This window comes from Hyla sarda, chromosome 7, assembly GCF_029499605.1.
Source record: "Hyla sarda isolate aHylSar1 chromosome 7, aHylSar1.hap1, whole genome shotgun sequence".
NCBI classification, from domain to species: Eukaryota; Metazoa; Chordata; class Amphibia; order Anura; family Hylidae; genus Hyla; species Hyla sarda.
This window is the reverse complement of record NC_079195.1, coordinates 59,624,915-59,649,103: the sequence shown is the minus strand read 5'-3', so window position 1 is coordinate 59,649,103 and position 24,189 is coordinate 59,624,915. Positions and strand designations below refer to the sequence as shown.

Here is a 24,189-nt window from a genome sequence, read left to right as displayed (position 1 = left end):
TCTATATCTGGCAAAGCATCATGGCTTCAAATTTAAAAAGAAGCCATGATGTCAAGGTGAAGACAGCCTAAGATGGGCAAAGCTTTTGTGGGCCTTCACATGTTAAATGTGTTCTGTTTCTACAGGTGATAGAGGGGAGCCAGGTAATGTTGGACCACAAGGACCCAGGGGTCCAAGAGGAGAGAAAGGTGAGGTATCCCATAATTGTAATCCTTTCTAAAGATGGCATTTTCTATGTTATATATATAGTTCATTCTACATGGATTATGTCTGCTGTTCACACTTCTCAATAATATAGTTTTTCTTGGGAACCCAATAGATTCCAACCACAAGGATTGATTCTAATGGTAGACGTAAAACATAGATGTTGTATGGAAACTTAAAGGGGTTATCCAGGAAAAAACTTTTTTTTTTTTAGATATCAAAAATTACTTCTATTAAAAAATCTTAATCCTTTCAGTATTTATGAGCTGCTGAAGTTGAGTTGTTCTTTTCTGTCTAAGTGCTCTCTGATGACACCTGTCTCAGGAACTGTCCAGAGTAGAAGCAAAAATCCTCATAGCAAACCTCTTCTACTCTGTGCAGTTCCCGAGACAAGCAGAGATGTCAACAGAGAGCACTGTTGCCAGACAGAAAAGAACAACTCAGCTTCAGCAGCTGATAATTATTGGAAGGATTAAGATTTTTTAATAGAAGTAATTTACGAATCTGTTTAACTTTCTGGAGCCAGTTGATATATATATATATATATATATATATATATATATATATATATATATATATATATAAATAAAAGTTTTTTTCCTGGAATACCCCTTTAAAATATAGTTTACTATACAGGTTTGGTGAAGGACCCTTTTGGCCCAAACATGTCAGCTGGTGGTGTCCCTGAACTGAGCAAATATTTTATTGGGCTATCATTTCCTAGTCATTTTATGCAAGAAGTTTCCATATTGATCTGAAAACATAATGGTTCAGGTGCCCAGGTGGGCTTGAGTATTCCATAGTCTAAATTCAGGTTTTTTTCATTATTTTTACAGGAGAACTTGTTATTGGAAAACGAAAAAGAAGAAGCCTGGGTGTCTGACATGTTCATCTCATTGCCATTGACTCAGCCAACACGTTGAGAAAGATTAGTCGGAGCTGAGAGTACATCATTCCTGCTCTTTTGCACTGGCTCTCCCTAAATACCAGGATTCGGCGCCTCTCAACGGGCACATATCAAGCAATTTTCCACACAGTGTCCATTAATCAGAAGACCATCATGAAATTGGAGGAAAAGAAAAGACGTGTAAAGAGAATGATAGGTCTATTGGTGTCAGTAGTGATGGTCTTTACGTAGTATAGGCCATAAAAATATCCACAAGGCATTAAAAGTCATTTTTAGTAGTCGGCAACCTGTCACGCTGGAAATAAAGACATGTTACATATATGGGTACCATAGGGACGGGAGGGGGGGGGGGGACGGGAGGGGCAGTATTATGGTAGCCAAAACAATTGTGTTCAAGTACCTGTTACTGCATTGGGATTAATCGAGGCCACTGAGAAAGTTTATGACACCTGTATAAGTGGTATTATCCGAGACCAAGACTGGAAATCCAGTAGAATTCTACTGACCGAGGAAATTGGACCAAATTTGTATTCTGTAGTATTATGACAGCGGCCCATCACACAATCGATTGTCTCATCTCTAGCATTTTATTTATCGCTCTCCTATACATTAGTCATCATTGTGTGTTTTTTTATTAAACTTTGTTAAGTTTTTTTGTTTTTCTTTTATGATACATCCTTTTTTATTTTTATTTCATGTACTTCTACCAATCACTGTAGGATGGATTAAGAGCCCCTGAGCACGTTTACAAACCCCTTTAGATTATTTGGGGTAGGGGGCCAGATAGTGGCCTGCACTGATAAGAGGGTGTGTGCAGGGTTACCGTTTTGTATTTATTGATGCCATAGGTATGATTGTTAACCATCTTCTTCATTGAGAGAATCTATGGTCTTTTATGAGAAAAGCCACATAGAACAGGGGAGATTTCTATTCTCCACATGTGCCAATACATGACTAACCATGTTTTCATTCGTAGTGTTATTTGTAACCTTTACAGGACACAATATAACCATAAAGTGCTGGCCAATAGTATCCAATCAGATATAAGCAGCAATCTGATTGGTTGCCACAGAAAACTCCTCTTCTGTTGCCAATACAATTTATATACAGAAGCCCACTCAGTCACAGGGCCCAATGAACCTAATTAAACGTCACTCCTTTCACTTAAAGGGGTACTCCGCTTCTCAGCGTTCGGAACAAACTGTTCCGAACGCAGGAGCCAGCGCCGGGAGCTCGTGACGTCATAGCCCCGTCCCCTCATGACGTCACATCCTGCCCCCTCAATGCAAGTCTATGGAAGGGGGCGTGACAGCCGGCAGATTTTTTTTTACTAATACTGTATCATGTACTATGTTATTGATTAGATGATGACACACATTGTAAGTTATTACCTGGTTCCCAGAAATAAAGAACCGCCTCCTAGAACACTTCTACTTTGGCCAGTGATATCTAAATGTTGGGGCCTAAATGTTCAACTTAAAGAGATTATCCTGCAACAAATAAAATGTTTTCTCCTATCCATAGTCCCAGTGGTCGGATCCCTACCAATCCCTAGAACGGAGGTAAAATGTCCCCTGTAATGGATGGCGTCACGCAAATACATCCACCAATCTGGTCATTCTCTATGGGGCCTCGAAACATTGTAGAGTGGGATTGGTGGAAGACCCCGACTGAACAGCTATGTTATCCTCTTCCCAATGGATAGAGATTAATTCTAATTGTAAGATATGCCCAAAGGATAAGGGATAAGATGTTCGCTCATGGGGTTCCCACAGCTGGGACCCCCCGCAATCTCTGCCGCACCCGGGTGCCGGCAGCGGGGGATTGTAATGTCACTACCACGCCCCTTCAATGCAAGTCTATGGGAGGGGGCGTGGCGGTCGCCACGCCCCCTCCCATAGACTTGCATTGAGGGGGCATAGTGTGACATCCCGACCCCCGCCGCCTGCTCCAAGCGTCCGGAACAAAATGTCCTGCAGGCAGCCATGTAATGCTACCTCCAAGCTGAACAATCCAGAAATAAAAGCAACTATAAAAGGCTTGTAAAGGTTTGTAAAAACAACTGTTTTCTACACTGCTGCACCTGTCTACAGGTTGTGAGTGGTACTGCAGCTCAGTCCTGTTCACTTTAATAGGGACAAGATGCTATACCAGACACAACCCAGGGGAAAGTGTAGCAGATAGCAGCGGAGTTTTTCTCATTTGACTAATCTGCCAGGGGGACATTTTACAACCGGCAGAAGCTTTCCAAGTAAATTGTATTTTAGCACTCTTATTTCTAGACGACTCAAGTAAGAGAGGCACTGGTGAGAAAAGGTACCGCTGAACGACCGCAGTGCTCATCCTCAGTCTGAAGCTTACTTTGTATGAAATTTGTAATGACAACAGACAAACCTGCACTTTGTGTAAAACAAAATAAAGATTTTTTTTATTGTGTTTTGGAGTTTGTATATTTTTTTTCTTTATTGCAATACTACATTGTCTTATTGCCAGCATAGACTTCATACAAGTCATCAAGATAAGCCCTGCTTGTGGGGGGGGGTCTAAAACAAGAAAATACTCCTTCGGAACACCGGTTGCACCTCGTATTGTAGTTCAACTTAATTTACTGTAACAAAGAAGTCCATAGTAGTTTTATGTTTGTGTTCTTTAATATGCACAGGTACAAACTAATGGGTATGCACATTCTCTCCTAAATATGTCCCAAGCCCTGTCCTCTTGTCAATCAGAACAAAAAGTGTCAATGCTAGCTTCTCTACCATCATAGATAGGTTTGGCTTCTTGTGGTATTGATGCTAGAGGTGGTATTGGCTTATCTAATAGGAATATTGAGCCTTCATCTGATGCTTCTGACATAAGGACTCTCTTTATAAAAGTATAAACTTAAAGGTACTACTGAGGGGGAAGTGATCTACCTAAGAAAGAGGTCGTTTCCCATTGTGGGCTTGGTGTCGCAGTGGTGGTGGTCGCCGCCCAGCGCTACGCCAGTGTTAGTTTAGAGACCCACTGTTATCAGTTGGCCTGGACGTGGAGAGTTGGCTTGCACGTTTTGATCACAAGGTACAGTAACAACCTGTTAGGATTTGAAGTTATGCTGAGAAGCAAGTAGAGCATTGTACAAGTTGTGGATGTGAGGCCATGTTCCGTTACTCTCCATTTGTAAGCTACCGAAGGATCTCTTCTATTTTCCAAAAACCCATCACCATCTCAGCTGCTGTTGGAGTAGTTTATGCAGATTGACTGTTCCAACCCTGATTAAAAGCCAGTCTACAAGTTGACCACATAGGCCTCTAAACTTTGGTAAAACCCATTGTGGCGATGAAGAATTTTTGTGGCCGAGAATTCTTGAGAGTCAGCCAAGATTCACTATGTACACCAGACCAGGGTTTGTTCTTGAGGTTCTCTCTTCAGTTAATGTTAACCAGGGGGTTGGATCAGAAGGATGTCAAGAGATCAGTGCTATATTTTGTGCTCTAAACAATTTAGAGCTACATATTTCATGAAAAGAGTAAAGCTGAATCCAAGGCCTTTCTCTTAAGAAGGATCAAGGAAGTAATTGCAGAGTGCTATTCCTGCAGGGTCAGTCTCCAGGATCAACATCTTGGGTGGTGCGGGCGCATGTATTGTTTGATGAAATCTGCAGGACTGCAATTTGATTATCCCCTGGCACTTTTATAAGGCACTACAAGTAGGATGTCACCTCCAACAGTCAGGTGGCCATTGGCAGAAAAGTGCTTGAAAAGGCGTCTTCTGGATGATTCCACCCGCTGCTGTACTAAGCGAGCGAGCTCTCTGCTGCAGCTGGGTAGCTTTGTGTGTCAGCTCACGACTGCCAGCGGGAAATCTGCCAGCTCGATCTGCGGCTGCCGGCAGAGCATCCACAGTGTGAAATACAATTGCGCTTTGTGACCTTACCCATAAAGGTTTTTTTTTTTCCCTTTATGTAGATAATGGAAAAGTAAGCAATTTTGCAACTACATAAGGTTTTTTTTTCCTGCAAAATGTATAAATTTTATGTTGTACCCATTTTCTGTTCTGTGTTCAGTTCACCCACCATTGAAGTAGAGGGCTGGGCTGCAAACGTGACTCAGAGAGGGCTGTGTGGTTGGGATTTTGGGAGTGCCCTCCCATACCCAGATACTTTCTGTATGTGATAAAGGGCTCACAGATGAAGGGCGCGTACTCCAGAAATAGTGCCCCTGCATCTCTCCACTGCTCATTGAACAACCTGCCATAGTTGAATGTCCCGCCCAAATCAGGAAACGGAGTAAGAATAAGCGACATCGGGAGCTGTACTGATGAGGAGGGACAACGCCTTTGATAACATTTTTGCTATTGCTACATAAAACATGCCTCGTTGTTCCTCTGGGGTTTTATAGAGCTCAGTTAATTGATCTCATAAGTTTATTTTGGTACAGCTAAGTTAACATTATTGTGCTCCGTCCTGCTAAGGTCCGCCTGGCTCTTTTTTGCACAAATGGCCCAAAATCAGTTCAGAACATAACGGACTCCACTGGGTCCTGACACATTCCATTGACTTGAATGGAGTTGAGCAGAGATCGGGTTGTTTATCGGAAAGAAAAACAATAGTGCATGCACTATTTTCTTTTTTTCTGCTAAATCAATGGAATTGTTGACAGAGCTCCACATAGCGGAGCTAGACAGCAATCTAGAAGAGAACTAAATAAATCTGAGCTATTTTGTAACATTGAAGGGTTTTTGATAAAATGCTAATTGTCTTGGCACAGCATCTCAGTGGGCTACTGCAAAATCTTTTTTTTCTTTTTTCGAGTCATTCAGGTGGACTTGCTTGTGTGTGCACTTCAGATTATTGTCCTGCAAAACTTTGAAGCACACAAGCAAGACCGGCTCTGCATGACTCAAAAGAAACAAAATTAAGATTTTGGAATATCCCATAACCCGACATCCAATTTAGGATTTTCAGATTTCATGGTTTTAACAGTTATGACAAGTCATCCAGGTCCCGCAGAAGCAAAGCAGTTTGAGACGATTAGGGCCCATACACACTATGGAATCTCCGCTCAGAATTATTCATAGAGGAATTATGCTTGCAACAGAATCCCACTGATCTCAATGGGCAGCTTCGGCTGCTGCACTGTGCACACTAGGAAAGTTTTGTAGCAGAACTTTAAAGCGGATCCAGATTCTTCGGATTGAAGTCTGCACAGAGCTGAATGTGGTCAATAGGACAACACTTAAAGGGGTACTCCGTACCCCATGGAATAAAATTTCTTAAAAATCAACTGGTGCCAGAAAGTTGAACAGATTTGTAAATTACTGCTATTTAAAAATCTTAACCCATCCAGCACTTATCAGATGCTGTATGCACCAGAGGAAGTTCTTTTCTTTTTTAATTTATTTTCTGCCTGGCCACAGTGCTCTCTGCCGACACCTGTTTAACCCCTTAACGACAATGGACGTAAATGTACGTCATGGTGCCGTGGTACGTAATGCACCATGAAGTACATTTACACTCCGCCATGACCGCGAGCACCAGACTGGTGTTCGCGTCATGCACGGCAGGGGATGTTCGCCATTAACCCCTGAGATGTCGTGGTCAATACAGATTACGGCATCTGCATAAGTGCGGTACTTTAAATGATCGGATCGCCCGCAGCGCTGCCGCTCCGTTCCATTATGGTGGACGGATGTCCTCTCACCTGCCTCCGTCCGTCTCCAGAGGTCTTCTGCTCAGACCAGAGCAAAAGATAGCCGATAACACTCATCAGTGCTATGCCCTATGCATAGCACTGAACAGTTTTAGCAATCAAATGATTGCTATAGATAGGCCCCTATGGGGACTATTAAAGTGTAAAAAAAAAAAGAAAAAAAGTAAAAAAATGTAAACAATAAAAAGTTTAAAAATGTGAAAAATCTCCTCCCCCAATAAAAACGTAAATCATCCGTTTTTCTCATTTTACCCCCCAAAAAGCGTAAAAGAAATGTATAAACATATTTGGTATTGCCGCATGCGTAAAAGTCTGAATTATCAAAATATATTGTTAATTATCCCGTACAGTGAACGGCGTAAACGCAAAAAAAAATTAAATTCCAAAATTGCTGCATTTTTGTCCCATTTTATTCCTAAAAAAATTTATAAAAAGTAAAGCCTAAGCAAAAGTGGTAGCGATAAAAACTACAGACTATGGCGCAAAAAATGAGCCCTCATACCGCCTTGTATACGGAAAAATGAGAGTTATAGGTGGTCAAAACTGGGCAATTTCAAACATACAAATTTAAATGTTAAAATAGTTTGCGATTTTTTTTTAAGCGGTACAATTATAGAAAAGCAGAAATAAGGGGTATCATTTTAATCGTATTAAATCACAGAATAAAGAAAACATTTCATTTTTGCCATAAAGTGTACACTGTGAAAAGAAAACCTTCCAAAATTTGCTAAATTGCGTTTTTCTTTTCAATTTTCCCACATAAATAATATTTTTTTTGGGTTGCGCCGTACATTTTATGGTAAAATAAGTGATGCCATTACAAAGTCCACATATGGGTCTGTGGAGAAGGCGAGGAGAAAAAAAGGAAGATGCAAAAATAAAAGTGGCCTGGTCCTTAAATGGGCACTCTCATTAAAATAAATTTTTGCTATTGCACTCCTTATGGTAAATAAAAAATATTTCTAATATACTTTGTTTAAAAAAAGTTTTCTATGTTTTATTTGTGCTTAAAAAAGCTCAAGAGCACATTTCCCCCCATCTCATACACAGACTTTGGACCGAAGCCCAAACACAGGAAGTGCATCCTGGAGTGCTGAGGGGTGGGGGGGGGGGGGGGGTGTCCAACCAACAGCTTATGGCAGTTAAGTGTGAGAGGAGCTATGATTGGATGAGGCTGGACACACCCCCTTCAGCACTCCAAGCTGCACTTCCTGTGTTTGTATTTTTAAACAAAGTATATTAGAAATATTTTTTATTTACCATAAGGAGTGCAATAGCAAAAATGTTTTTAATGAGAGTTACCCTTTAAGGTCAAAATAGGCCTGGTCCTTAAGGGGTTAATCCCACTTGCTATTTAAGCAATGATTATGTCGTAGGTTGCTGCAAGCTGAATTTCGCTCAGAATAATTTGGAGCTGAATTTCCTTAGTGTGCATGGGCCTTTCCCCTTCTCCTTTTAGGTCTGTTAGCATGATGTTATGATTGTGGAATAGGCCACATGTACCAGGACCCGTGCTTTCAGAAAAATTACACAGATTATCCCAAAAATCTTCTACAATTTTTTAATTTTTTTCCATTGCAATTCTCCCATTGATACTATTACAGTCCAGTGTCTTTCTTCATGTACATTGGCCGAAACGGAGGCAAGAGCGAAGTCCGTAATGCTTTAGATGTTTGTCTTGTTTTGTGACCTCCTGGATGAGTTTTTGGGGACATTTTAGCAGGTCAGTCAGTCACTCCCAGGAAGGTTCACCTCTGTTCCATTTGCTATGGGGTTTGCAGAATCATGGCTGTTTGTGGCTAGTGAAGCTGAACCCAATGGTCAATTGATTTTGGTTCCCTGGTTGCTTTAGTAGCCAAAATGCTTTTTAACATAGGGACCAATAGGGTAAAACGGTTTCCTTCAATAAATGAACTTATGTTCATCTTTGTCTAATATTAAAGCGGAACTGTCATGAAATTTTAGTGTAATAACCTGCACACAGATACTAGTGACAGAGAAAGATAGAGCTGGCACTCACCATCCAAAAGATATGCATTATTACTTTGTGTCAGGCGGTGGGGGAGCCTTTGTACTGTGTGCAGGTGTTGTGTACAGCAATTATTTTACCTCATATTTGCATGCTTTCGTGACGCTAAAAAGTGCTTTTAATCAAAGCCACTGACGGTCGGATAGGCGTGGTGCGAGGTACGCGATGCCCCGCCGCCATGCCCACCCACACGCCCACTTTGTATCTCCGTGCTGGGACCACTGTGTGATTGACACACAGGTCCCAGCGCATGTGCCCTTCAACTAATGTAACGTGCGCGCTGCTGCATGTCATCCACGCTTTCTGCACCTAGCCCTGCGCAGACGCACTGAGGAGGACGACGGCGGCGGGAGCGAGCGCTTGCTGGATGACACGCAGCAGCGTGCATGTTACACTAGTTGAAGGGCACATGCGCTGGGACCTGTGTGTCAATCACACAGCGGTACAAAGTGGGCGTGTGGGTAGGCGTTGCAGCGGCGTCAGTGGCTATACGGCCGTCAGTGGCTTTGATTAAAAGCACTTTTTAGCGTCATGAAAGCCTGCAAATATGAGGTCAAATGCTGTGCAAATATGAGGTCAAATGCTGTGCAAATATGAGGTCAAATGCTGTGCAAATATGAGGTAAAATGCTGTGCAAATATGAGGTAAAATGCTGTGCAAATATGAGGTAAAATACTGTGCAAATATGAGGTAAAATGCTGTGCACAACACCTGTACATAGTACAAAGGCTGTGTGCAGGTTATTACACTAAAATTTCATGACAGTTGCGCTTTAAAATTAATTTGATGAGCTAATGCATTTGAATGACACATATGCAAAAAGAAATTGAGAGATTTTAGATTCTTTCTTCTGAGCCTGGACACAACGCTGACTGCTTAAAGGGGTACTCCGCTGGTCAGCGTTTGGAACAAACTATTCTGAACGCTGGAGCCGGGAGCTTGTGATGTCATAGCCCCTGCAACCTCATGATGTCACACCCCACCCCCTCAATGCAAGTCTATGGGAGGTGGCATGACGGCTGTCACGCCCCCTACATAGACTTGCATTGAGGGGGAGAGGGCAGGGCTATGACATCACAAGCTCCAGCTTTCGGAACAGTTTGTTCCAAACGCTGAGCAGCGGAGTACCCCTTTAAAGCATACCCTGTCGTTTCATGAGACTTTTCAGGATAAGCTTCCCCGTGTGTATACATGAACTAATTTGCACTTCTCCCAGAGCGGCTAAGCTGAGCTCTCTCCTCCATAGACTTTTATTGCTTGTTATGCAGACACAGGACAAAGCTGAGGTGATTTTCAGAGATGATTTAAAAGGGTACTCCGGTGGAAAACTATTTTTATTTTTTTTTTTTTATCAACTGGTGCCAGAAAGTTAAATGGATTTGTAAATTACTTCTATTAAAAAATCTTAATCCTTTCAGTACTTATTAACTGCTGAATATTACAGAGGAAATTATTTTCTTTTTGGAACACAGAGCTCTCTGCTGAATCACGAGCACAGTGCTCTCTGCTGACACCTCTGTCCATTTTAAGAGTAGCAGAAAATCCCCATAACAAACATATGCTGCTCTGGACAGTTCCTAAAATGGACAGAGGTGTCAGCAGAGAGCACTGTGCTTGTGAAAACCATTTCCTCTGTAGTATTCAGCAGCTAATAAGTACTGGAAGGATTAAGATTTTTTTAATAGAAGTAATTTACAGATCCGTTTATTAACTTTCTGGCACCAGTTGATAAAAAAAAATAAAAAAAAAAGTTTTCCACCAGAGTACCCCTTTAAGTAGCAGGTAGGAATTCTGAGAACAGGAGAAAGAAAATTTTAATGACAGTGCCTTTTAAGAAGAGATTGCATGTCGTTCCTTTCTTTCGTGGGACAGTTTTTGTGTTTCCAACAACATACAGCACAGACTTCAAAGGCTGCCCCTTATAGGTAGTATACGACTTACCCATGCACAACCAGACGCATTAAAAGTACCATTTAATCATGACACATTTCGCAGTATATGTACAGTATACATGATTTATTTACAGAATAGTTCAATATACAGTAAGGTTTTCTTCAAATGTGCTTCTTGACGGCAGTAAAGCTTCTGAGATCAATTACTGGCCAAACCGTAAATATATGAGCTATAGAAAAAGGGACATACTGGGCAGGGAAGAAACTAAATTTAAAGGGGTTATCCACGAATAGAAAAACGGAGATTTCTTACCAAAACAGCATCAAATCGGTCCACAGGTTGTGCGTGGAATTTTGGCCCTATTAAAGGGGTATTCCAGGAAAAAACTTTTTTTTATACATCAACTGGCTCCAGAAAGTTAAACAGATTTGTAAATTACCTCTATTAAAAAATCTTAATCCTTTCAGTACTTATGAGCTTCTGAAGTCAAGGTTGTTCTTTTCTATCTAAATCCTCTCTGATGACACCTGTCTGGGGGAAACGCCCAGTTTAGAAGAGGTTTTCTATGGGAGTTTACTTCTAAACTGGACGGTTCCCAAAACACGTGTAATCAGAGAACACTTAGACAGAAAAGAACAACCTTAACTTCAGAAGCTCATAAGTACTGAAAGGATGAAGATTTTTTTAATAGAAGTAATTTACAAATCTGTTTAACTTTCTGGAGCCAGTTGATATATATATAAAAAAAAGTTTTTTCCTGGATAATCCCTTTAACGTCAATGGAACTGAGCTGCAAAACCACACCCAGCATGTGTATAGATGTGATGCAGTTTTTTAAAAATTTTTATAAAAAATCAGGTGTTTTTGTAATGCTGAATGGCAATGGCCATGCTGCATCTGCAACACCTAAAAATACATAATTTTATAGAAGCTATAAATAGGTAACCATAGATAACCAATTCTTAAAGGAGTATTACTGTATTACTTTTGAATCGGTCAAATAGTAAGAAGGTGCATGATAAGGGCTATGTCTCCAATGGCTATGCATCTATGTAGGAATACAATTGGTTTCCTAGGGGGCAATGTATATTTGTGATAGAATATTAAAGGGGTACTCCCGTGGAAAACTTTTTTTTTTTTTTTTTAAATCAACTGGTGCCAGAAAGTTAAACAGATTTGTAAATGACTTCTATTAAAAAATCTTAATCCTTCCAGTACTTTTTAGGGGCTGTATACTACAGAAGAAATGCTTTTCTTTTTGGATTTCTCTGATGTCATGACCACAGTGCTCTCTGCTGTCCATTTTTGGAACTGTCCTGAGCAGGAGAAAATCCCCATAGCAAACATAGGTTGCTCTGGACAGTTCCTAAAATGGACAGCAGAGGTCAGCAGAGAGCACTGTGGTCATGACATCAGAGAAATCCAAAAAGAAAAGCATTTCTTCTATAGTATACAGCCCATAAAACGTATTGGAAGGATTAAGATTTTTTTTTTTTTATAGAAGTAATTTACAAATCTGTTTCACTTTCTGGCACCAGTTGATTTAAAAAAAAAAAAAAAAAAAAAAAAGTTTTCCACGGGAGTACCCCTTTAAGCTGTTGTCGGACTGAAAAATGTTCTATAAATATACTAGAAGTGACAAGGGCATTGGACTGTACTTGTAAAAACAAGGAAAACTTGCAAAAGACTAGTCCAGTGGTCTTCAACATGCAGACCTCCAGATGTTGCAAAACTACAAATCCCAGCATGCCCGGACAGCCAACGGCTGTCCGGGCATGCTGGGAATTGTAGTTTTGCCACATCTGGAGGTCCGCAGGTTGGAGACCACTGGTCTAGTCTAACTACCGAGCATAAGAGAGCGTATCCAGTACTAGGGTTGAGGAAACCTACAGTAAATGCGGGCGAACCCGAACCTGACAGCTTGGCCATTGTTTGCCTTCAAAGGGCTTCGGTTGCCCGAAAAGATGGATACAGTCCTAGTAGACCCAAGACTGTAATATATGCAGATTAAAGCAATCAACGGCTAGGCCAGGGTTTCCCAACCAGGTAGCCTTCGACTGTTGCAAATATACAACTCATAGCATGCCTGGACACCCAAGGCTGTCAGGACATGCTGGGAGTAGTAGTTTTACAACAGTTGGAGTCCCGCTGGTTTGGAAACACTGGGCTTAGCAGTCAGGTTCAGGTTTGGCCACACTTACGGTAGTTTCACATAACACTATACAGGACACTGAAGCCTGTTTTAGAGACACTGATAATTTTAAAGACCCTGATCATTCATTTTTTTATCTCACTTCCTCTAGGGGTGCTATTCCATTAAAGGGGTGCTCCAGTGATAAACATCTCATCCCCTATTCGAAGGATAGGGGATAAGATGTCTGATAGCAGGGGTCGCGCTGCTAGGACCCCCGGCATGACACCCCAGTCATCAGCGCACTGAGCGAACTCCCTGCCGGATGACCGGCGCCTACAACCACCACGCTTCCTCCTTTCATGTCTAAGATGTTCATCGCCGGAGTACCCCTTTTATGTTATAGGGCTACATAAGTAAATTCAGACTATATTACAGTCAGTATGTTAGCAAAAAAGGCAAGGTCCAAAGCAATACGTGAAGTTTATTCAGCAATTAGCCAACATGGAGAACGGGTGACACGTTTCGGCTGCGGTAAGTAGCCTTAGTCATCCTAAGGCTACTGACTAAGGCTTCTTACTGTGGCCGAAACGCGTCAACTGTTCTCCATGTTGGCTAATTGATGAATAAACTTCACGTATTGCTTTGATACCGCACTGGACCTTGCCGTTTTTTGCTTGTATTCCTCGGAGACCTGGGTCCGGTCTCGTCCGTGCCGCAGTCTAGACGGGAGGGTGAGCTGTGCCGATAAGCTTCGGTGAATAGTCTTTCTATGTTGGGTTATCTGGTGGGAATAATATATATATATATATATATTTTTTTTTTTTTTGTCCTCCCTTTTGCCCTTTTTTCTTGTTTTCTTTTTGGCTTTTATTCCCTCCTTTTTCCCCACCAGATATCCCAACATATAAAGACCATGAGGACTGAACCATTTTTTTACATTCAGTCTTGATCAGATATACATTAGGCACTTTGGGGTATATAGTGCCTTTTTTTAAGCTCACTCCTTTCTACCATACTAGTCTGCGTTTGAGCTGCACATTTTTTATATTTGAATTTATAATATGAAGGACACTGATAAGAGTACATGTACAATTCTTTAACCCCAAGTCATTTTTAGCTTTAATATTTTGTCCTTAGTGGTTGAATCTACATTTTGTTGATGCTGCCCTATATAGCCAGAGAACTAAATAACATCCAGCCTACCACTAGGGGGCAGCTTAGGAGTTTACCTCATACCACGTCTAAAGTGAGCTCGATGACAGAAAAGTATACAAAAGCTCTAAATCCTCTAGTGGTGGCTTCCCCCAAGATTGCTTGGACATTTTAGGCCCCTGAAAATGCAAATAAAAAAATAACAGCTTAGAACGCTTCCAAAACTGCTACTTTTGGGCAGTGTTTGTATGAACTTCCCCCCACTGTGGCTTGGTATTTAGATCGTCCTGGCATAATCAGGACAATTGTGAGGGTATGCGCACACGTACTGTATATGATGCAGATTTTATGCCTGTAAGTCAATAATAGAATCCCAAGCATGAAATCTGCAGCATATAAAGTAAGTGCGAACATTCCCTAACTATTTTTATGTAAAGGATTTAAAGCTGTGTGTCAGAAAAACAGCATGCCCACCATTATAATTATTATTGTTTTATCTGGTATTTATATCTGAATGAAAAAACAACTATTGTAAATGTAAATTTAAACATGCATTCTCTAAGGCATTTGTACATGCAAAAAATAAAAAATAAATTGAGGACATTTACATAAAGAGTCCTGCATGATGGGAAACAATTCTGTGTATATAGGAGGTTCAGAGCACAGAGCAGACCCTTCCTTCCATTAAAGAACATGATATGTCATCCAATTAAAGGGGTACTCTGGTGGAAAACTTTTTTCTGTTTTTTAAATCAACTGGTGCCCGTAAGTTAAACAGATTTGTAAATCACTTCTATTAAAAAAAATCTTAATCCTTCCAGTACTTATTAGCTGCTGAATACTATAGAGGAAATTCTTTTCTTTTTGGAGCACAGAGCTCTCTGCTGACATCACGAGCACAGTGCTCTCTGCTGACATCTCTGACCTTTTTAAGAACTGTCCAGAGTAGGAGAAAATCCCCATAGCAAACATATGCTGCTCTGGATAGTTCCTAAAATGGACAGAGGTGTCAGCAGAGAGCACTGTGGTCATGACTGTGGTCAGCAGAGAGCTTTGTTTTCCAAAAAGAAAAGAATTTCCTCTGTAGTATTCAGCAGCTAATAAGTACTGGAAGGATTAAGATTTTTTATTAGAATTTACATATTTAAACTTTATGGCACCATATTAAAATAAAAATTAAAATAAAGTTTCCCACCGGAGTACCCCTTTAAGGACTGGTCCCATCAATGGATACAGCTTCACCGGATAATCTGGATTTTATTTTATTTAACTGGACCAGACCAAGATGTGCACTTATGCTGCACTGGCACTGCCCAAAGAGCAAAGCATCAAGAAACTGTTCCAGGATAAAGAAAAAGCAAAAAAAATTAAATAAAAAAAAAAATTAAACAACATAATACTGATAAGAAAATGACACCTAGCCCTTTAAATTATATAAGAGCAAAACTTCATTTTTACTATCTTATTCATTTCTACATTGTAAAGTTGTCAATGCCACTGAAGGTATACATACACAAGTGTGTTATATATATCACAAATATAATAAAGATTCATATGGTTACATGGGATGTAGAAATAAAAACTAACACAAAAAAGCAGCATAAATGTTCTTTTTTGGATAGCGAACCATGGCTCACCTCCGACACACAGTGACAGCACCAAGCTTATAGTGACATCACAAAAGCGTCTGCCAGGCATATGCGTAAGGCAGTGTTTCCCAATCAGGGTGCCTCCAGCTGTAGCCTTCGGCTGTCCGGGCATGCTGGGAGTTGTAGATTTGCAACAGCTGGATGCACCTTGGTTGGGAAACACTGGCGTAAGGAGACCAGCAAAATTTAAAGAAGCCTGATGCATGAGAAAAAGGGGTATGGAGTGTTCCTTTAAAAGTACAGTGGGGCAAAAAAGTATTTAGTCAGCCACCAATTGTGCAAGTTCTCCCACTTGAAAAGATGAGAGAGTCCTTTAAGAAAAACTGTGGGAGCAATTATTAGAAAATGGAAGACACACAAGACCACTGATAATCTCCCTCAATCTGGGGCTCCACGCAACATCTCACCCCGTGGTGTCAAAATGATCACAATGCTGAGCAAAAATCCCAGAACCACACGGGGGACCTAGTGAATGACCTGCAGAGAGCTGGTACCAAAGTTAGGCTGGGTCCACACTACGTTTTGTCCCATACGGGAGCCGACCGGAGTGAAACGTTCGGTCCGGTCGGCTCATTTTTGCACCGTATGCGCTTTTACAACCGGACCTAAAACCGTGGTTGACCACAGTTTTAGGTCCGGTTGTAAAAGCGCATACGGCGCAAAAATGAGCCGACCGGACTGAACGTTTCACTCCGGTCGGCTCATTGAAATGAATGACATACGGGAGCGCATACGGTAACATACGGGAGCGCGAGGTTTTAGCTCCCCCCTGCAGTATGCGTTCCCGTATGGGACAAAACGTAGTGTGGACCCAGCCTAAGAAAGGCTACCATCAGTAACACACTACGCTGCCAGGGACTCAAATCATGCAGTGCCAGACGTGTCCTCCTGCTTAAGCCAGTACATGTCCGGGCCCGTCTGAAGTTTGCTAGAGAGCATTTAGATGATCCAGAAGAGGATGGGGAGAATGTCCTATAGTCAGATGAAACCAAAGTAGAACTTTTTGGTAAAAACTCAACTCATCGTGTTTGGAGGAGAAAGAATGCTGAGTTGCATCCAAATAACACCATACCTACTGCAAAGCATGGGGGTGGAAACATCATCCTTTGGGGCTGTTTTTCAGCAAAGGGACCAGGACGACTAATCCGTGTAAAGGAAAGAATGAATGGGGCCATCTATCGTGAGATTTTGAGTGAAAACCTCCTTCCATCAGCAAGGGCATTGAAGATGAAACGTGGTTGGGTCTTTCAGCATGACAATGATCCAAAAACACACTGCCCGGGCAGCGGAGGAGTGGCTTTGTAAGAAACATTTCAAGGTCCTGGAATGGCCTAGCCAGTCTCCGGATCTCAACCCCATAGAAAACCTTTGGAGGGAGTTGAAAGTCTGTGTTGCCCAGCGACAGACACAAAGCATCACTGCTCTAGAGGAGATCTGCATGGAGGAATGGGCCAAAATACCAGCAACAGTGTGTGAAAACCTTGTGAAGACTTACAGAAAACTTCTGACCTCTGTCATTCCAACAAAGGGTATATAACAAAGTATTGAGATGAACTTTTGTTATTGACCAAATACTTTTCAACATAATTTGCTAATAAATTCTCTAAAAATCAGACAATGTGATTTTATGGATTTCTTTTCTCATTATGCCTCTCATAGTTGAGGTATACCTATGATGAAAATTACAGGCCTCTCATTTTTTTAAGCGGGAGAACTTGCGCAATTGGTGGTTGACTAAATACTTTTTTGCCCCACTGTATGTTAGAACTTAAAGGGGTATTCCAGGGAAAAAATAAATTAATTTAATATCAATTGGCTCCAGAAAGTTAAACAGATTTGTAAATGACTTCTATTAAACAAAAATCGTAATACCTTCCAGTAGTTATAAGCTGCTGAAGTTGAGTTGTTCTTTTCTGTCTGACCACAGTGCTCTCTGCTGACATCTCTGCTCGTCTCAGGAACTGTCCAGAGCAGGAGCAAATCCCCATAGCAAACCTCTAATGCTTCGGACAATTCCTGAGACAAGCAGAGGTGTCAGCAGAGAGCACTGTTGTCAAAAAGAAAAGAACAACTCAACTTCAGCAGCTGATAACTACTGGAAGGATTAAGATTTTTTTTAAATACTTAATTCACAAATTTGTTTTACTTTCTGGAGCCAGTTGATATATATATATATATATATATATATATATATATATATATATATATATATAAGATTTTTCCTAGAATACCACTTTAGCATTTAGTGCAAAATACTTGGAGAGCTTTACAAATAGGGCCTAGCAGCAGGTCTATATTTCTGCATAGATTGCCCCATGACACAGTTTCCACAAATTTCAGGCACCCCTACTTTGTGCCTGCACTGGAAATATCAGTGCTTAGCAGATTTACTATCATAAATATGCTCTCATAGAAGCAATCTGAATGAAATGCAATGCTCCCTTTGGAAGCTGTGTACAAAATACCTCTCCCATTAACCATTTACCCAGTCACTTTGTATCTAAACCCCCTCCCCAAAACATGTAAGAATAAAATAAACCGCTACAACGTAATCGGGATTTAGCAAATGATGCATGTGAGATGTACCTAATAAGACTAACTAGAATATAATTGGTTACAGCACAATAAAAGAGGCCTATCCTATCAGATTGGTAGGTGTCTGACTCCTTGACATCTCTACTGATCAGCTGAATGGAATCGGACTGAGCTGCAGTACCAGGCGCAGCCATTATATAAAGCATGGTGCTGTGCCTGGTAAACATTGAAGGGGCTGCAGTGTCTATGACAGTGTTACCCAACCAGGGTCCCTCCAGCTGTTGCAAAACTACAACTCCCAGCATGCCCAGACAGCCAAAGGCTGTCTGGGCATGCTGGGAGTTGTAGTTTTGCAACAGCTGGAGGCACCATGGATGGGAAACACTGGTCTATGAAGTTATAGGGGTATTCCAGGTAAAAACTTATATATATATATATAAATCAACTGGCTCCAGAAAGTTAAACAGATTTGTAAATTACTTCTATTAAAAAAATCTTAATCCTGCCAATAATTATCAGCTGCTGAAGCAGAGTTGTTCTTTTATGTCTGGCAACAGTGCTCTCTGCTGACATCTCTGCTTGTCTCGGGAACTGCACAGAGAAGAAGAGGTTTGCTATGGAGATTTGCTTCGACTCTGGACAGTTCCCGAGACAGGTGTCATCAGAGAGAACTTAGACAGAAAAGAACAACTCAACTTCAGCAGCTCATAAGTACTGAAAGGATTAAGATTTTTTAATAGAAGTCATTTACAAATCTGTTTCACTTCCTAAAAGCCAGTTGATTATATATATATATATATATATATATATATATATATATATATATAAATAAGGTTTTTTCCTGGAGAACCCCTTTAACAGGCATCCTTCCAAGCTGTGGGGTTGACTATCAATATTCTAACATTATTAGTATTCAAATCTGCAAAAAAAATTTATAGATAAAAAATAACTTTTTTGCCTGCGCTTTATGGTTATTGCACTTTGTGATGATAGAAAATTGCTTTGGGATCTTTCCCATTGTTATTGCTAATTTTTACCCATAAAGGTGCATATAATTTCACGTACAGACTTGGTTTCATGCCCAGTGCATAAAGCTGCATTTATACAGGAGACTACAAGCTCCCCCTATAGGTAAAGGCAAAGTGTAACAACTGCATAAGAGCAGAACAGATTCCTGATCTACAAATAAACAGCAGCTGCCATGATTGTTCCCATAGAGGTTCCCACCCAGTTGTACAGCCTGAATGGAATACCTACCTAGTTATACAAAACTTATACCAGAACGTGAGATCTTTCACTGCATAACTGAGCAGATTTGACACTCAGGAGTCTGGGACACTGCAACATGATCACTAATAACTAAGACACAGTTAAAGGGGTACTCCGGTGGAAAACAATTCTTTTTAAATCAACTGGTGCCAGAAAGTTAAGCAGATTTGTAAATTACTTCTATTCAAAAAAATTTTAATCCTTCCAGTACTTATTAGTGGCTGTACACTACAGAGGAAGTTCTTTTATTTTTGGATTTATTTTCTGTCTGAACACAGTGCTCTCTGATGACACCTCTGTCCGTGTCAGGAACTGTCCAGAGCAGGAGAAAATCTCCACAGCAAACCTCTCCTGCTCTGGACAGTGGTGTCAGCAGAGAGAACTTTTTTTTCCCACTTGGCCTGCACTCCTCCCCACCCCCTCAGCCCAACCCTATATAAGTAGTAGTTAGCTACACAAGGGCCATTTTTTTCCTAGCAGCTTCCCAGTCTGACTGGGAGAGCATGGTAAGTGAGCTATTACACCTTGTTCACACTGGTGTGGTGATGTGCAGCGTCCGTTGCTGCCGTGGCGCCGTGTCTGCGGGGAGGTGCGACCCATGGACTGGTTTGATTGGCATTGGGGCCGCTCGGCCAGTGGGTCGTTCCCCCTGTGGGCACTGGTGCCGCGGCGGTGGTGGACACCGCCCAGTGCTACGCCATTTTAGTCTAGGGACGTTAGGGACCCACTCTAAATAGGTGGCCTTGACGTGGCGAGTGGGCTTGTACCTTTTGATCATGTATACTAACTACCTATTAGTTTTTGAAATTATGCTGAGAAGCAATTAGATCAAAATACAAAATTGTGGATGTGCGGCCATGTCTGTTTTTTCTACCCGGTGTCAGCAGAGAGCTGAAGTAATTTACAAATCTGTTTAACTTTCTGGCACCAGTTTATAAAAAAGAAATAAAATAAATAGTTTTACACTGGAGTACCCCTTTAAAGGGTTTTACCAGGGAAATATAACAGTTTAGTATATGCCTCCCCCCATTATAACAATAAAAGCCAGCATAGATATAGTACTTGCCCCAGTGCTGTCGCTGTCAGATGTTATGGTCCACTGATGTCCTGTTCTTTCTCCTTTTGATGAGAAAGCGGAGACTAAAAGCAACAGCAACGGAGTCAAGTATGCCAGTTGTTATTCTTTTAAAGTGGTATTCTGGTCAAAAACTATTTTTTTCATATCAACTGGCTCCAGAAATGTAAACAGATTTGAAAATTACTTCTATATAAAAAAAAAAAAACGTAATCCTACCAGTACTTATCAACTGCTAAAGTTGAGTTGTTCTTTTCTGTCTGACCAAAGGTCTGTCTCAGGGACTGTCCAGAGCAGGACAGGTTTGCTATGGGGATTCGCTCCTACTCTGGACAGTTCCTGAGACAGAGGTGTCAGCAGAGCGCTCTGTGGTCAGACAGAAATGAACAACTCAACTTCAGCAGCTGGTAAGTACTGGTAAGATTAATATTTTTTAATAGAAGTAATTTACAAATCGGTTTAACTTTCTGGAGCCAGTTGATATGGAAAAAAAAAATGTTTTTCACTGGAATACCCCTTTAATGCAGGGGGAGCATTATACTAAAATGATATATTTCCATGGAAAATCTATTTAACTACAATATTGTGGTGACTATTTTAAAGGGGTACTCCGCCCCTAGACATCTTATCCCCTATCCAAAGGATAGGGGATAAGATGTCAGTTCGCCGCGGTGCCGCTGCTGGGGATCCCCGGGATCCCCGCTGCGGCACCCCGCTATCACTACAGCACTGAGCGAGTTCGCTCTGTGCATAATGACGGGCGATACAGGGGACGGAGCAGCGTGACGTCATGGCTCCGCCCCTCATGACATCAGGGCCCGTCCCCTTAATGCAAGTCTATGGCAGGGGGCGTGAAGACCGCCGTGCCCCCTCCCATAGACTTGTATTGAAAGGTGGCGGGCCGTGACGTCACGAGGGGCGGGGCCAAGATGTAACGATGCCCCTGTATTGCGCGTCATTACGTGCAGAGCGAACGCGCTCTGTGCTGTAATGATAGCGCAGTGCCGCAGCGGGGATCCCGGGGCTCCCAAGCAGCGGCACCGCGGCGATCTGACATCTTATCCCCTATCCTTTGGATATGGGATAAGATGTCTAGGGGCGGAGTACCCCTTTAAGGTAAAACAGTGCTCTTTAGGCTTTGCTTGTTTCCCTAGATTAAACAGGTTCATCCATAAAAATATATTCCATGTCAGCATAATCCAGCATAACAGTTTGATATCAGCAATGAACGGTCCTACAGTAGCCTAGTCCGCGACAAAAAAATAAAAAAAAATATGACAGGGGAAAAGAGTGAAATAGACGCCCACAGGTAATATATTATCAATGACGACTTCTGATATGAACTGAGCAAACCTGTGATAATAACCTTCATATGATTCTTTTTTCATATTAAATATTATACAAAATATGGCCAATTTTTTTTTTTTCTTTTACTTAACACAAGCGACTGCAAAGAGCCTCTCCAAGGCCTTGAGTCCTCGCTGTACAAATTTTACATTTGATTTAATTTAGATTAAGCAACTAATATATTTATATAGTATAAAAAAAAACATCATAACAGCCTAAACACAGTTTAAGAAAAAAATAACATAAAATAAAATAAAAATCTACCCATGCTTTTTCTAAAAAGTTCCAAAAGTGACATGGCTGAGATAAAAGCATATAAAACAAGCGATAAAACAGACGTGGGTTAAGACCCGGTTGAATGCATGCTTGGTATAGGATAGAACTTAGAAATCCGGCTCTGCGTTGAGGGGTTAAGGCATTCGGATTCTCCGCTCATTTTGAAGAAAATTTCTTGCTCTTGAAGTTTTCTTGCAAACTCCTCCTCAAGTGCCTGTTAAAAACATAGCATTATAAAAAAAAAAACTGCAAACTGAGGTCAAAAAGGAGGAAAATCAGAATTTAACCCAAGTTAACAACCTGGCTAGCGTCACACCACCCGGCAGGCACTTCATAGGGTTAAAGGGGAACTCCGCTGCTTAGTGTTTGGAACAAACTGCTCCGAACGCTGGAGCCGACGGCAGGAGCTCGTGATGTCATAGCCCCGTCCACTCATGATGTCACGCCCCACCCCCTCAATGCAAGTCTAAGGGAGGGGGCGTGACAGCTGTCATGCCCCCTCCCATAGACTTGCATTGAGGGGGTGGGGCGTGACATCATGAGTGGGCGGGGCTATGACATCACGAGCTCCCGCCGCCGGCTCCAGCGTTCGGAACAGTTTGTTCTAAATGCTGAGCAGCGGAGTACCCCTTTAAAGAGGTGTCCCATATTCCGAGCCAATCTGAAGCTTTACTCTCCCCTACTCCTCCTTCCCCTCTCACAGCATGCTGTCTCACTAAAGATACTGCAGCTGAATCCCCCTCTCCCTCTTCCTTCTATCATTAATTTACTAAATACAGTCACAATTTTTTTTTGGGGGGGGGGGGGGGGGCTGGGAAAGGGTCTGAGACTGTTTGTGAATATACACAGTGAGCCTCCAAAAGGGTATTAAGGAACTATAGATCTCTAAAAAGGTAACAACGATGCCACCCAAGTAGGAAATTAGAGTACAGCCACCTTTCACATTAAAGGGATTATCCAGGATAAAAAAAACTAAACAGCTTTCTTCCAAAAACAGTGACACACCTCTAATCAGGATGAGTGTAATACTAGAACCTGACTCCATTCATTTCAGTGGAACTGGGCTGCAGTACCACATACAAACAAGAGAGGAGCTGTTTCTGCAATCATTTTTTTTTTCTAATTGTGGATGATCACTTTGAAGATCCTCTGTTCCCCACCCTTTATTAAAGCCTTTTAGTGTTTACATGATTTGGCCTGTGCCCTCTTTTCTGTACATTTTGTGTCACATAGTTTGATCTCAACCATGTTACTTGTAAAATGGTCATTTCACATTTGTATCCCCCCTGCCCGCCAAGTAGTCCCCTGGGTGGGACTTACACTTACTAGCTCCCGTCGCTGCAGCCGTGGTCCCGACCCCTCGCCTTGATTGACAGCTCGTGTCACCGCTCTTCTCTGTCTGCTAAGGGAGCGGAGCGATGACGAGCGCAGTCATTCAAGCCGTCGGGGTGGGGCCACGGCCAGAGCAACGGGAGCTACTAAGTGTAAGTCCCACCCAGGGAGCTACTTGCCAGGCGGAATCTATATCCTCACCATCACTGGGGGCACAAACGTCCCCCTGGGATGGTGAGGATAAAGATTTTAGCATATATAATGCGTTGTCGAGCGTATATATGCTTAAAATCTGGTGATTGGTTCCCTTTAAAGCCACCTACGGGTTCATGATTGACATCCCCTTGGCTTTACTAACTACGTCTCCTGCCCGAAATCCCATGCAAGCGCTCGGCAGGTGCGGGATACTGCAAGCTTTTCCTGGAGGCCTCAAAGACTGGTCTGTGCACTTCAGTTCAGGCAAACCCATGAGGAAGCCAAAACAATAGGCTGCACACCTGTAAGAGGTGTCGGCGAGGGGGGGGGGGGGATGGGTGCATCCCAAGTGTCTCGCCTTCTAAGAGCCATAACGCTTATTTCTACATCCACAGGCCCATATGATGGCTTGTTTCTTGCGCGACATATTGTACTTTGTAATGACATTCTTCATTTTTACCCTATAATGTACTGTGCAACTAATAAGATTATTTGTGGCAGG

The 24,189-nt window shown here is 41.7% G+C and overlaps 2 protein-coding genes across 9 annotated transcripts in view; one reads left to right on the top strand and one right to left on the bottom strand.

The window, feature by feature from the left end:
- The window catches only part of COL17A1 (collagen type XVII alpha 1 chain), a 67,646-nt gene extending 64,728 nt beyond the window's left edge, over positions 1-2,918 (top strand). For all 7 annotated transcript variants that reach the window (XM_056529178.1, XM_056529180.1, XM_056529177.1 and 4 more), the window contains exons 55-56: positions 126-188; positions 1,041-2,918. In XM_056529178.1, the coding sequence (XP_056385153.1) occupies positions 126-188; positions 1,041-1,087 (110 nt within the window). In that variant the 3' untranslated portion in view covers positions 1,088-2,918. The remainder of the gene's footprint in view (positions 1-125; positions 189-1,040) is intronic.
- An 18,743-nt stretch (positions 2,919-21,661) lies between these two features.
- Positions 21,662-24,189, bottom strand: part of SLK (STE20 like kinase) — a 117,606-nt gene continuing 115,078 nt past the window's right edge. Inside the window, exon 19 of one of the 2 annotated variants that reach the window (XM_056529166.1) lies at positions 21,662-22,374. In XM_056529166.1, the coding sequence (XP_056385141.1) occupies positions 22,228-22,374 (147 nt within the window). In that variant the 3' untranslated portion in view covers positions 21,662-22,227. The remainder of the gene's footprint in view (positions 22,375-24,189) is intronic. The other variant, XM_056529167.1, reaches the window with a different exon arrangement.